Source organism: Poecilia reticulata, linkage group LG18, assembly GCF_000633615.1.
Source record: "Poecilia reticulata strain Guanapo linkage group LG18, Guppy_female_1.0+MT, whole genome shotgun sequence".
NCBI lineage: Eukaryota > Metazoa > Chordata > Actinopteri > Cyprinodontiformes > Poeciliidae > Poecilia > Poecilia reticulata.
In genome coordinates this window covers 20230013-20242287 of record NC_024348.1, presented here as the reverse complement: position 1 = coordinate 20242287, position 12275 = coordinate 20230013, and the positions used below count along the sequence as shown (strand labels likewise).

The window sequence follows — 12275 nt, the reverse complement described above, 5'->3', positions numbered from 1 at the left end:
CAGGCTGCAGTGTGTAAGACCGCCTAGTGGTAAACAGTGGAACATCACATCCTATGTGGTTTCATTAATCAATAAGAGTTCTGCTGGGTGATATTAATTAGACTTAGTTTCTATGATGCATTACTTTTGCAATAAATTATTTAAAAACATTTAAATTATGTTAGACTAAAAACTGATGAGAAAACCGATCAAATACAAGAAGAAAATGCAGCACATCACCATGACCTGCCACTGCATTTGGATTCTATAGGCTAATAATAAATCAGTGTTGGGCAATAAATCAATAATCACAACAGACATGTGATCAATATCAATAGATAATATGTTCGATCCAACGTTCAATAATTTCACTGAAGTTCAAACCAGAACAGCACAGCATTCTGGGGGATGTAGGCAGAGAAAAGGGTTTAGCCACTCAACCTTTCACTTTTGGGTTACCTAGCAACCCACTCATTCTTTGGTYACCTAGCAACAACCTGTTCAATAACTTGCGCAGCAGAAGTTTAAGGTTTTGCGTCTCATAACTGCGTAAAAATAAAATTCAATGGCRTGACCAGACRAGAAAAACCTGAMAGACTAAAAGCGCTTGAGAGGAAACTGGAAAAAACAGGAATGGTCACAATCGGTTTGGCAGTATTTCAKAAATTTAAAACAAACAACAAMAAAAATCAATAATTATCCATTTTGACTGATGTAAAACCCTGATATCAAGATTGATATGTTCTTCAGTCATATTGTCCACTCTTATAATAAACGTCTGAAGCCCTTCAAGTCTTTCAGACGATGATGGAAACATTGTGACAGTTTGAAACATTGTCATCCTAAGTATCATTCATGCTAAGCAGAAATCAAGATGAATATCTTTAGCTTACCCTACTTAGCCTTAGCTGAAATATCAGAAACCCAATCYTTAACTAAAGGAGGATTAGTCTTACCTTCCACCAGTTCGTCCATACTGGTGATCTTCTTGTTGCCATCTATGGTGTAGATTGTACGAACTCCTTGCGGCAGATGAAGGTTGTCTGCTAACGACCGAGTAAGTTCCATCAGCAGCGCGTCGTACGACCGGAACCGGTCACTAGAAACGGCGTACACCAGGCCCTTGAAGTACCGATCCCCRTTGCGGTAGAACCGGACCTTCTTGGCCCGCTTCTCTGAGGTGAGGGCCTGCAGKGTGCGGGTCCTGTAGTAGCTACAGTTGGCGCTGTGGGCAGGACTGGGAACCAGGCTGCTTCCCCTGGAACTGGGKCCGGAYCCCCCMCCGCTGCCGGTGGAGTCATCCCGTTTGGGTCGGGTGGAGCGACCCCGGCGGACCTTGTTCCGTTCATCGAAATGCTCCAACTCAAGGGTCTTACTGAGAGACATGGCGAATGAGGTTACAGTTGCACTCAGAGTTCATCCAATTTAAGATTCACATTCCAATACACCAAAATTAGTCAATTCTTGGTCAAGTGGTCCGAAACCAGTTCAAGAGGCCTTCTATTCCCATTCAAACCAGTCACCTGTGGTCCTCAAACAGTATCAGGTTTGACAAAATCCAGTTGTGATCTTGTGTCACCAATTCTGGTCCAGTGTAGTTCAGGAATATGTCTTCACATCAGGGTTAGTGTAAATCCAGTAGTTCTCTACCAAAGTGGAGCTTARAAATGCTAAACTAAGAATTTAGATATATTGTTGTTGGGCCAATCAAGAACCTCAGAGTTCTAGATGAACTCTAAGAAGACCTGCCAATCATCTTAGACCTCCTATATTCAAATCCTGAGGCTAATTCACTGCAGTCTCACTGACCCAACCATAACCTCAGTGGTCTGGCTTTCGAACAAACCAAGCGAAACTAGTCCTGCTTTAAACCCAAATCAATAAACCATTATCACTCTGATCCAGTCCATTTTGGGGCTTTTTGGCAGAGGTCAAAGTTTAATCCTCAGTGTCCTGTCCATTTCTGAAAAGATATGCAAARAAAAGAAAAGAAAAAGACAATCAGATGGTTTGAACTGACAAGACAGATTCCCCCAAAATCATATTGTTTTTTTCTCTGCTAAATATTACCACAACATGATATTTAATCTTTTTGTTGTTTTTTAAAAAGAACAGTTAGGTAAAAATGGGTTGGTTTGTCCACGTTTCAGGAGGACATCCWGTTGGGAAAATCCATTAAAATCAAGAACAAAATGCTGGGATGATTATAAAACCTGASTACAGTTTGTCTCTCTCTTCATCTCATTGACTTTATCCATCAATCCGACCCGCTGCTGCTGCTAAGCTGCTGACAGCCCCTTCACCCTGACAGACAGACAGAGGGAGGTACCTACCAATAATGCCGTGAAACCGGTTTGTTGCTAAGGAGCCTTTCTCCTCTTCCTCCCCCCTTCTCACCCGCCGCGTTCCGGACCGTTCCGGCGGACCCAGTTCGGGCGAACCGTTGCGGCCGAGCCTAGCCGCGCCGGGCCTGCGAGTCAACCCGGGTCACGGGGATGCAGMGGCGGCCGGTTTCACCTGCGGAGGAGCGGGATGCGCGGAGCGAGGCGGCGGACAGCAGCATGGCCGCTGCAGCAGAGAGGAGACACCGGCTGGATCCACCCCGCCCTCCCCGTCCTCTCCGCGGCTGAACGTGAACAAACGTCCCTCCTCCCTCTCTCTCCGCTCCCATTGTCTATCTCTCTCCACCGTCTCTCGCCTTTCTCTCCTTTGTCTGATTCTTCTTTTAATTAATAATCACTTTAAATGTAGGTATATATATTAAAAAAACACACACACATTTTAATGCAGTAAACCGTTCAATATATTATTATTACATTAATATATTAAACTTAAAGTTGACTTCAGTTATTTGTCATTGTAACATGAAATGTAATATTCACTTCTATTTTTCTTTTTTCAAAAAATAAAAATAAAAAACGCAATTCTTAGTATAAATAAAATAGTTTAACCAGAAGACAAAAGGAGGTAGAACAGTAGCATTTTAGTATAACAGCTCCCCCTGCTGGTGAAAACTGGTTAAGCCATAATAAAGCGTGCATTCAGTTAAATTAATTTGAATTATAAAGTCAGTTATAATTTAAATTGGGCTAAATGATAATTTCTGTAGTTATTAATTAACTACTATAAGAAGGAAAAATAAACATTGATTTGCTTGCTTTACTTTATTTAGAACTTTAGGGATGTTTTTTTTTTATTTAGCTGTATCATTTTGGTATCTACTCTGTTTATTTGTTTATTTATTTTATTCATTATTTATTTATATTATCARGAGTAATCTTTCAAATATGGTCTTTTGTTTATTTATATATTTTTACTATTAGGTTTATTTTAGAAATGGTTATTAATTTATTATTTTTGTTTTATTAGCAGTAGTATTTTGTATTTCTCAGTTTACATTGTTTTAACTACGCTGTAAATTAATTGTTTTAGAATTTGATGCAGATATTGCTTTCCAAMTCCTCTTCTTTCCACCTTTCTGACATTGATTTTTTTAAAACTGTAATTTAAAAAAAAATCTTAAATTGTGTCTGTTGGAAAAATGAGAGTTGACTTATAACCCAGAAATGTGATTTGCTATATAAAACAACTACAGGTTGATTAAAAACTAAATACAAAATAAGCAGAAGTAAAAGCCAATGATGGTAAAGAACCATAAATATTTTCTTATATTAAATGGTAAATTATGGGATTAAACTGAAGGTGTGATAACTTCTGTTGCTGTTATGAAGTCAGGAGAAAATCTGTTATTTGCTCATAAGATGTGTTGCTGCAGTTAAAAAAGAAGTTATAAAAACAAAGTACACCCTCTTTTTTCTGAGGTTTTAAAATATAAACAACTTGATCTTTAAAAGTTTCATAAATCATTTAAACATGATTCCATTGTGTCATTATTTATGAAATAAAYGCAAAAACAAAGTACAAAACATTTTTCTCCTCTAAAGTCTCCATTTACATTCATCCCTTTTGAACAGACCAAAGCAATCAAMTCAGCTTCACCTGGTCGTTATGTTTCATTATGCTGCTGTGTCTGGATCACACCTGCTTCTTTTGTCTCATTTATCTCTTTTTTCTGGGACTTTTTTCTTTATTATCCTGAATGAAACCCGAAGCTCCACCCTGATCTGATGGGGGGGGCGGGTTGACAGCTGGGGCCCGAGGTTGAAAGAAAGGACACACCCTGCACTGAAACCACTGAAGCATTAATGACAAGGTGCACAAACAATGATGTTCTGCCACGAGAAACAAAGAGAAAACAGCCTTTAATAAAATATAAGCCAGGAAACTGGTTTAAAGATGGTGTTATGAGGGATCTGTCTTCAGATTTGGTGCAAACTGAGTACAGAGCAATTAAACGAATTAGTAATAAAGAAGAAGAAGAAGAAGAAGGTCTCACTTCAAATTTCAGTTTAAATGATCAGCAGGTAAATCTAACTCCTAGAATCTAAATTACTTTACAGTTTTGTTGTAATTAAGGTAACCAATCAATCTTCAAGATGAATAACAACCCCATAATAAAGTAAACGTTCGRCTTTAAAAACACTGGGTCTCCTGGTTTATGTCTGGCAAACTGGACAAATATTGTACTTCATAAATAAATGCAACACAATCACCCACATTCCTGATTTAATAAAAGATATTTATTGAACACATCACAATTACAAATATAAAAAAACAAAGAAACAGAAGTTATTTGGCAGACTTTTTTCTTCATTAATTTCATATCCTCATTTTGTTTACCAAGATGTAATTTTATTTTCTGAAAACAATACATGTCAYATTCATGTACTTGACTAGTGCATCTTAGTTTATTTCTTTAAGCTGTTATGTAATTTTGAAAATTCATCTRAATGCAAAAAGAAAAACGACCGACATTAACGTAAACAATCGCATATCAATCAGAATCCTAGACGTTTCACAAACGTTTGTAAAATTCAGCTTCTATTTAAARCGGAACTCACAAATACACACAACGGGGATACTTTACAGGCATCAGGTAAAATATGTCACAACAGTTAAATTAACAAAAATAAATAGTCAACTACTCAGAATGAAATTTTGTTTGACTTTTAGCAACAATGATTTATTACAAAACCCACAAACTAAGAAAATAATAGTTATCTTGATAAATCAAAATCAGTAACCAAAAATTCAAAAGTCCATGTCAGTAAAGAAACTCAAATGGTTCAAATATTCTCGATCCTTTTTAATACAAATATTGTCCACCAAAGAGTTCCATATCTTGGGAGAATTTCTCCATTTTAATCCATTAAGTCCCAATCCAAAACGAAAAATCCCAAGCGTCAAAACCTCCCCCCAAAAAATGAGAAAAAAGAGTGGTACCACCAAAAATCCCCAAAAAGAATCTCAGCCACACCTAAAAATCAGCATGACCTGCCCAAAAATCAGTTTTAAAAGTGGAAATACAGAATAATTTTTACAATGAAATAACAGCAACTGTTATACAAATCAGATTTACTCTTCAATGTATTTTATACAGAAAATAAACAAACACAGTGGAAATAATATGTTTGTTTTTTCTACTTTGACAGCAGTCAAAGTAGAAAATGAATGAGCTGATACAGATTTTTCCTTCATGAAGGAACCTTTGAAAAGATAAACACCTATTTGGTCAAATGCGCCAACTTCTGTGGAGTTAAGTTCACCTGAACATGCATGGATAATGCATGTTGGGGCATTAAGTGCGACAAAAATAACTAGAACAAATTAATCCATAGGGAGACATTACTTTTCACAGCACTGCATACATGTGAGAAGGACCCAATAAAGTTACAAAATACAAAACCGAGCCGATGATTGGGCATTAAGTTCAACTGCAGGATACAGAGGCTCACTAAAAGTCACAGTGTAAGTATGAAGATGGATCAAACTGTCAGAGGAAACTCTGTAGAAGGACAGGGTACCAGCAGGCCAGTCAAGGTACACCCCCAACCGACTGGTGCGCCTTCCAAGGGAAGACACATCTACACTGTCGTTGTGGTGCAAAACATGAAAACCATCAGAACAAACCAAACACCAAGAATCCTTATTGTGACCCATTTTGAAATYACCCGTTTTGTCTTTCCTTAGGGCCGCCTCATGTGCCACCCCAATGCTCAAAGACCCGGAGACCTCCACCTCCCAGTAGTGGCGCCCTGTCAGGCCCTGACTGCAGAGAACCTGCTGGTGGTGTCCTGAGGTTTCATTCTCCATCCAGGTCACCTTTCTGTTTCCTTCAGACAGAACCAGCTGCTCCTGTTCTGCATCAGGACTGAAAGTGAGTTCACAGGCATCTGGAGAAAAGAATAMATTATTTAAACACAAACTTCCAAAATYATGAGACAAAAAATGCATTGATGTACATGTGACATACATTTCCTAAAGCCAGGCTTCAATCTGTGAGTCCCTCCATAGTCGAGGCTGTAGAAACAAAAAGTGCACCAAATTAAGTTTATTGATACCCAGTTCAAGTTTTTAGKTCAGTTTTCTTAGAGGCTGTTTCATTACTTGAGCTTTCTGAGCTTGTATTGTGGATCATCCCTCAGCTTGGAGAGTTTCTTGCCTCCAGAGTCTCCTGGATGGTTGTAACTCAGGTCCAGCTCCATCAGATGTGACGGGTTGGACTGAAGAGCCGAGAACAGATCATCACAACCTGTCTCTGTGACCCAACAACCAGACATCCTAGGAAAAGAGTGGGAAAAGAGGAATAACATGAAGATTGAGTCAAATAGTCAAATGGATGATGAAGTTGGCAGAACAAGCAAAGTGGTGATCAGTGCGTGTGACTATCACTTTGGCATTAGCAGTATCTCATGAGTTTTATTATTTCCTCTGGCTAATCATCCCAGTTTTGTAACTGACTCTCAACACACATCAGATCTGCTCTGGACTGGAGCTGAGCCCCAGTTTGATCCCAAACATGGCTGACTGAGAAAGTATTGGGAGACCTGGGAKGCCATTGTCATGCAGGGAGGATTGACATTCACTATCTGACAGTTATGTCCTAACATAATTGTCATCATGGTACCTCAAGGTACCTACAAGCTGAGGTTTAACRTTGCTTCAAACAGATAAATCTCTGATTTGCACAGAGTTGCAMAGATTCACTATGGATTATATTGGATAATATTGGATCATGGAGTCCAATATTTGTGTCTGGATTTCAGGGAGTGTTGTCATAGGACTCTGACATAGCTTGGTGCACAATACRTCAGTAGTAGATAACTTTGTTCTCCACATGCTCATGCYAGATATGGCAGACCCATGCAAATCAAATAATTTTCATAACAATTGTTGAGTTCCACACAGGCCACATTGTTTCCAAGTCAAACTATTGCTTCTGGGTATCAAATATCTTTTGTTAGACCAGTCTAGAGGCTGTTCTATCATATGAACTATGTTGTTAATGGTACCTCACATGCTGTTACCTTAGTATTTCCAGTTTGCAGGAGTTTCTCAAGAGTCCTCCACAAAGCACCTTGACTCCTGAATCCTTCAGGTCATTGTTGCTCAGGTCGAGATCCCTCAGAGCTGAGTAAGAAAATTTGAGGGCAATGGCCAGAGGCTCCATCCAACCCTTYGTAACTTTGCAATTYKCAAGCCTAAGGAAAAGCATCACGAGATAAATAGGATTTATATATCTTTAATGCATRAATAAAAACGTAAAAAGCCTACAGACTCCAATAAAGGAAATGAGAAATGGGCAAGTATGCCAACACTTAATCCATGTTTTGCCAAATATATCTCTTATGAGGTATGAGATAAACACTGAGCGACAACTGACCCATTCTTGGCCCCCTTCAGTTCTAGGTCTATTAGACAATGGTAGCTCTATGGCCTATAAAACCAGGATTTATCAGACGGACATATCAAGAATATCAAGAGGCCAGGTCCAGTCCTCAAGGGCTACTATCCATCAAATAATTGACCCATTTCTAAGCCTCTACAGAGCTTAAATACTTGATGCTGATGATGGGATTCATCCTGTTGAAGGAGGTGTGTTCTCTCTGATGGAAAAGGGTTGTATCCAAATGCTGCAGGATGGTTGCTCTGGAGGACTGGACTTGGTCACCCTGCCAGAGAAACTGAAGAAGATTGCAAAGTGTACTTACACAGCTCTTTTGCTGCTCCTAACAGCTGGTATTAACCTCCTTCTGCCATCATCTGATGTGTTGTAGGTCTTCAGATCCAGTAAATCCAGATCATTCTTGGAGGCCTGCAGCATGTAGGCCAAAGCAGAGCAGTGCAAAGGAGCAAGCTCCATTTTTGAATGATCAGACAGTTTGAGAAATTCCTGAATCTCATCTTTGACTTTGTGATCTCTCATTTCAGTCATGGTCTGGAAGATGGTGATGCAGCTGTCTGGAGAGATGGTTTTTCTTCTAATTGATCTCAGGTAAGTTAAGATTTTCTTGTCTGTGTCGTCCCATTTGTCAAGGGGAGTCAACAGACCCTGGAGGAATCTCTGGTTGGGTTCAACCATCAGGCCAAGCAGGAATCGCAAGAAAAAGTCTAAGTAACCGTTCTTCTTCTCCAGCACTTTGTCGACTGCCATTTTTAGAAGATCAAGTAAAGGAATGTCTTCATCTTCCACAGAGAGGAACTTGCCAAGTTCATTGGTTTTCTTGGTTTTCATGCATTCATAGACATGCAGAGCTGCAAAGAACTCTTGAAGAGTCAGATGCACAAAGAAGAAGACCTTTTTCTGGGAGGAGAYCTCCTCTTCCTGGAGAACAGTGTTACATAAACCAGARTAGATTGTTGCTTCTCCTACATCAATGCCACAGTCTTCCAGGTCTTTCTCGTAGAAGATGAGTTGGTTTTCTTGAAGCTGGACAAACGCGAGTTTCCCAAGTTTCAGAAGAAATTCTCTGTGAGTCTTCAGGAGCTTCTCTCTGTTTTTCTCAGGGTTCCTGTCGTACTTCTTGCTTCTACGTTTTGTCTGAGCAAAGACAAAATGTGCCATTAACTCTGTAAGAGTCTGTGGGATTTCTGTCTCTTCATTTCTGCTGAAGACTTCCTGGAATAAGACAGCAGAAATCCAACAGAAGACTGGGATCTGGCACATGATGTCCAGGGATTGTGAAGACTGGATATGTGACGTTATCCTGGCAGTGAGACTCGAATCATCAACAAATCTCTTTCTGAAATATTCCACTTTCTGAGCTTCAGTGAACCCTCTGATCTCTGTCACCATGTCGATGTGCTCTGCAGGGATCTCACTGGCTGCTGCTGGTCGGGACGTTATCCAGACGTTAGAATCAGGAAGGAGGTGACCCTGGATCAGGTTTACAACAAGATCACCTACAGAAGCTTTATCCTCAACCGAAGTTACTTTGACTGATTCCTGAAAGTCCAACTGATGTCTGTTTTCATCCAAGCCATCCAGGATCACTATGATCTTTGTTTTGGAGTAATCTTGGGAATCTTTCAGAGGTCGGAGAAATGGATAAAACTCAGTCAGCAGCTCATGGAAGCTTTTCTCTCCTACAATCAAATTCAACTCTCGGAAAGGAAGACTGAAAACAAAATCAATCTGTTGGTTTGTTTCCTCTTCAGCCCAATCAAGGATAAACTTCTGAACAGCAAAGGATTTTCCAATGCCTGCGACTCCCTTTGTCAGGACTGTCCTGCTGGGTTTCTTCTGGTCAGGCATCGATTGGAAGAGCTCACTCAAGTTGACTGTAGAGTCACTCAGCGGTTGGTCTGGATGAGCATTTTTAAGCTGTCTGAACTCATGTTCTTTGTTTAGTCCATCATTATCTCCAGTGGTGATGAACAGGGTTGTGTAGATTCTTTTGAGGAAGGTGTGATGATCACCATTACCTTCAGACGTCAAAGTGAATTTACTCTTCATTGCTTTTTTAAGATTCATCTTTGCTTCCAGAAAGACACTGTTACCTGAAATTACATATCATGTGTCTTACTGGTTGAAATAATTAGAAAATATCAGAAGTACTAATAAATAGTGGATACATGCAATTTTTTGCAAAAGTTTTATGTATGTGTGGTTTATCTCTGATCCTGTCTATGACAGGTTAAATTGCATCAGGTTTCTGTTTTCTTGCATGATTGTTTTTCATACAGCAGTTTTAGATATAACCTAAAGTTACATCAGTAATAAGTATCATAAGAAGCTTCAAATACACTAGATACTCAAAGAGTAAATTAAGACATGTTTCAGTTATTTGCTCTTTTTAAATGGTAAATAGTCTCCAACAACCTGAGGTCCAACATCATCAGATGTTGTGGGAAATGTATGACAAAGGAACATGGCAGTTTTTTTTTTCAAAATCTCTTTCTCTTTTTTACTGTTTATTCAATGTCACATGCTGCTTTTTTTCTTTAATTATGTAAAGCACCTTGAAATGCCTTGCTGCTATACAAATACAATTTGATTGATTGATTGATTGATTGATTGATTGATTGATTGATTGATTGATTGATTGATTGATTGATTGATTGATTGATTGATTGATTGATTGATTGNGGACGCCGTCGGGGTCCGGCTGGAGGCGGACGTGGCGGTTCCAGAACCGGCGCCGGGCTTCCAGCTCGGGACGGAGATCTTGGTGTAGTCGACCTTCCGGTAAGGTTCGTTTGAGGCGCAGACGTAGCACTCGCCTGGACGGGAAGAAGATGAGAATGATGCGTTTAGAGCAAAATATCGATGAGAAAAYGAGAAAATTTACTGTTTAGATGAATCGAATAATCGTCTGTTTACAATGGCGTATTATGTAGGAAAAAAAGGAGTAAATTCAAACCAAAAAATCTGAAATTTTGAAATTAATCTCAGAAATTTTCCAAAAAATTTTAAAATATCAAATGTCCAAAAATTTTCAGTTTTGAAACTCAAAACTTTGATTTATCCTAAAATTTCTGAGCTTCATTGGGACTCAGAAATTCCCAATGAAAAAGTTGAAAATTTTTTCAGCAAATTTTCAAACTCATAAATTTCCTTGTGTTTTCTGGAAACTTTCTAAGATTAATCTAAAAAAACTAAATAAATCTAGAAAATGTACTGGGATCAATCTTAAAATTTCTCAGGTTTTTTTTTTCCAACATCTTTTTGACTTTTCCAACTCATAATTTTATTGTATTTTCCAGTAAACYTCTGAAAATCTCAACATTTCAGGTTTTCTTTCTAGCAAATTTTCCAGTTTTGAAACTCAGAAATTTGCAAGTTTCTTCTAGAAAATTTCCAAGACCAATCTCAAAATTTTCTTGTTTTTTCTAGAAAATGTTTTACTTTTAAGGCTCATAAATTTCCTTGTCTCTGAGATTAATCTATAAATTTTCTTTTTTGATGTAAATTTATTCTTCTATATGTCGTCACAGATACCAGAGAAAAATTATAACTTGACATAGAAAAAAACATGATGCCAATGAGCTAAAATGAGTAAAGACAGTAATTTTTTATGAATACCTGCATGTTAATAAGGATTAACCGTTTCACATATTTTTCATCTTTTATTTTTCTTTTCTGCAACCTAATAGGTTCCTAATTTATTTAATGTATTATAATGTATGAACATGTCTAAGTTAATGTGGGAAACCACAATTTTCTGTCTGTATTTWATACAGCTGCCACAAAATAATAAATAATAAATTCAGCATATGTGGACAATTTTAGCTCTTTATCCTATGGAAAGATGGTTGGCCCCATCTCAGGTTTTTAAGAAAGTTATCAATTAATCAACTTTAGATTAACTCATTAATCAATACTTGCATCCCTGACATATAGGGGAAAAAGTACAGATCAGCCGACATGTWGAAATACGAGGCAGTAGATTGAAGACAAAGTGACAGCAGACGTCAGATCAACTCTCCTGCTCTGTGAAGGACACATCAGTCATCAAGTCACGTTCAAGATCCAAGCAGAAAGAAAGAAACATTATAAATTCAGGTCGTTATTAAAACAAACAGCTCCTATTTATACCACCATTGTTCTGCAGATTTTCTCCTGTAACAGAGACGTTRCCTCTGCTGTAAGAGTCACTCAGTTCAGGATTTAACTGGCCGATTAATAGCAGGTTACAAATAACAGCCAGAGAGCAGCAATTACACGCAGTGACATGGAGCTCGGTCGGCCAATCAGCGTCAGCGTTAACCAGCGAGCAGGAGGCTCAAAATATCTGATTTAATGGAGCAAATATTAATATTAATAAATGTTAGTCATCAGCAAACTGATGAACAGCTTCTAAGCACCAGCTTCAAGTTTTCTCAGCTGAGTCCCTCACTCATGCAAATACTGCAAAAAATATATTTTTAAAAGTTTTTCAGCTTTTATTTTGCAA

General features: G+C 38.4%; 2 protein-coding genes across 2 annotated transcripts in view; both read right to left on the bottom strand.

The window, feature by feature from the left end:
* LOC103480876 (serine/threonine-protein kinase DCLK2-like) overlaps nt 1-2602 on the bottom strand; it is a 20472-nt gene extending 17870 nt beyond the window's left edge. Inside the window, exons 1-2 of the mRNA XM_017310346.1 lie at nt 2313-2602; nt 878-1942 (exon numbers count right to left, since the gene is read on the bottom strand). Coding sequence (XP_017165835.1) covers nt 878-1365 — 488 coding nt within the window. The 5' untranslated portion in view covers nt 1366-1942; nt 2313-2602. The remainder of the gene's footprint in view (nt 1-877; nt 1943-2312) is intronic.
* Nucleotides 2603-5118: 2516 nt separating this feature from the next.
* LOC103480840 (protein NLRC3-like) overlaps nt 5119-12275 on the bottom strand; it is a 25414-nt gene continuing 18257 nt past the window's right edge. The window contains exons 5-9 of the mRNA XM_008436031.2: nt 8091-9879; nt 7407-7580; nt 6487-6660; nt 6353-6399; nt 5119-6272 (exon numbers count right to left, since the gene is read on the bottom strand). Of these exons, the coding sequence (XP_008434253.2) occupies nt 5770-6272; nt 6353-6399; nt 6487-6660; nt 7407-7580; nt 8091-9879 (2687 nt within the window). The 3' untranslated portion in view covers nt 5119-5769. The remainder of the gene's footprint in view (nt 6273-6352; nt 6400-6486; nt 6661-7406; nt 7581-8090; nt 9880-12275) is intronic.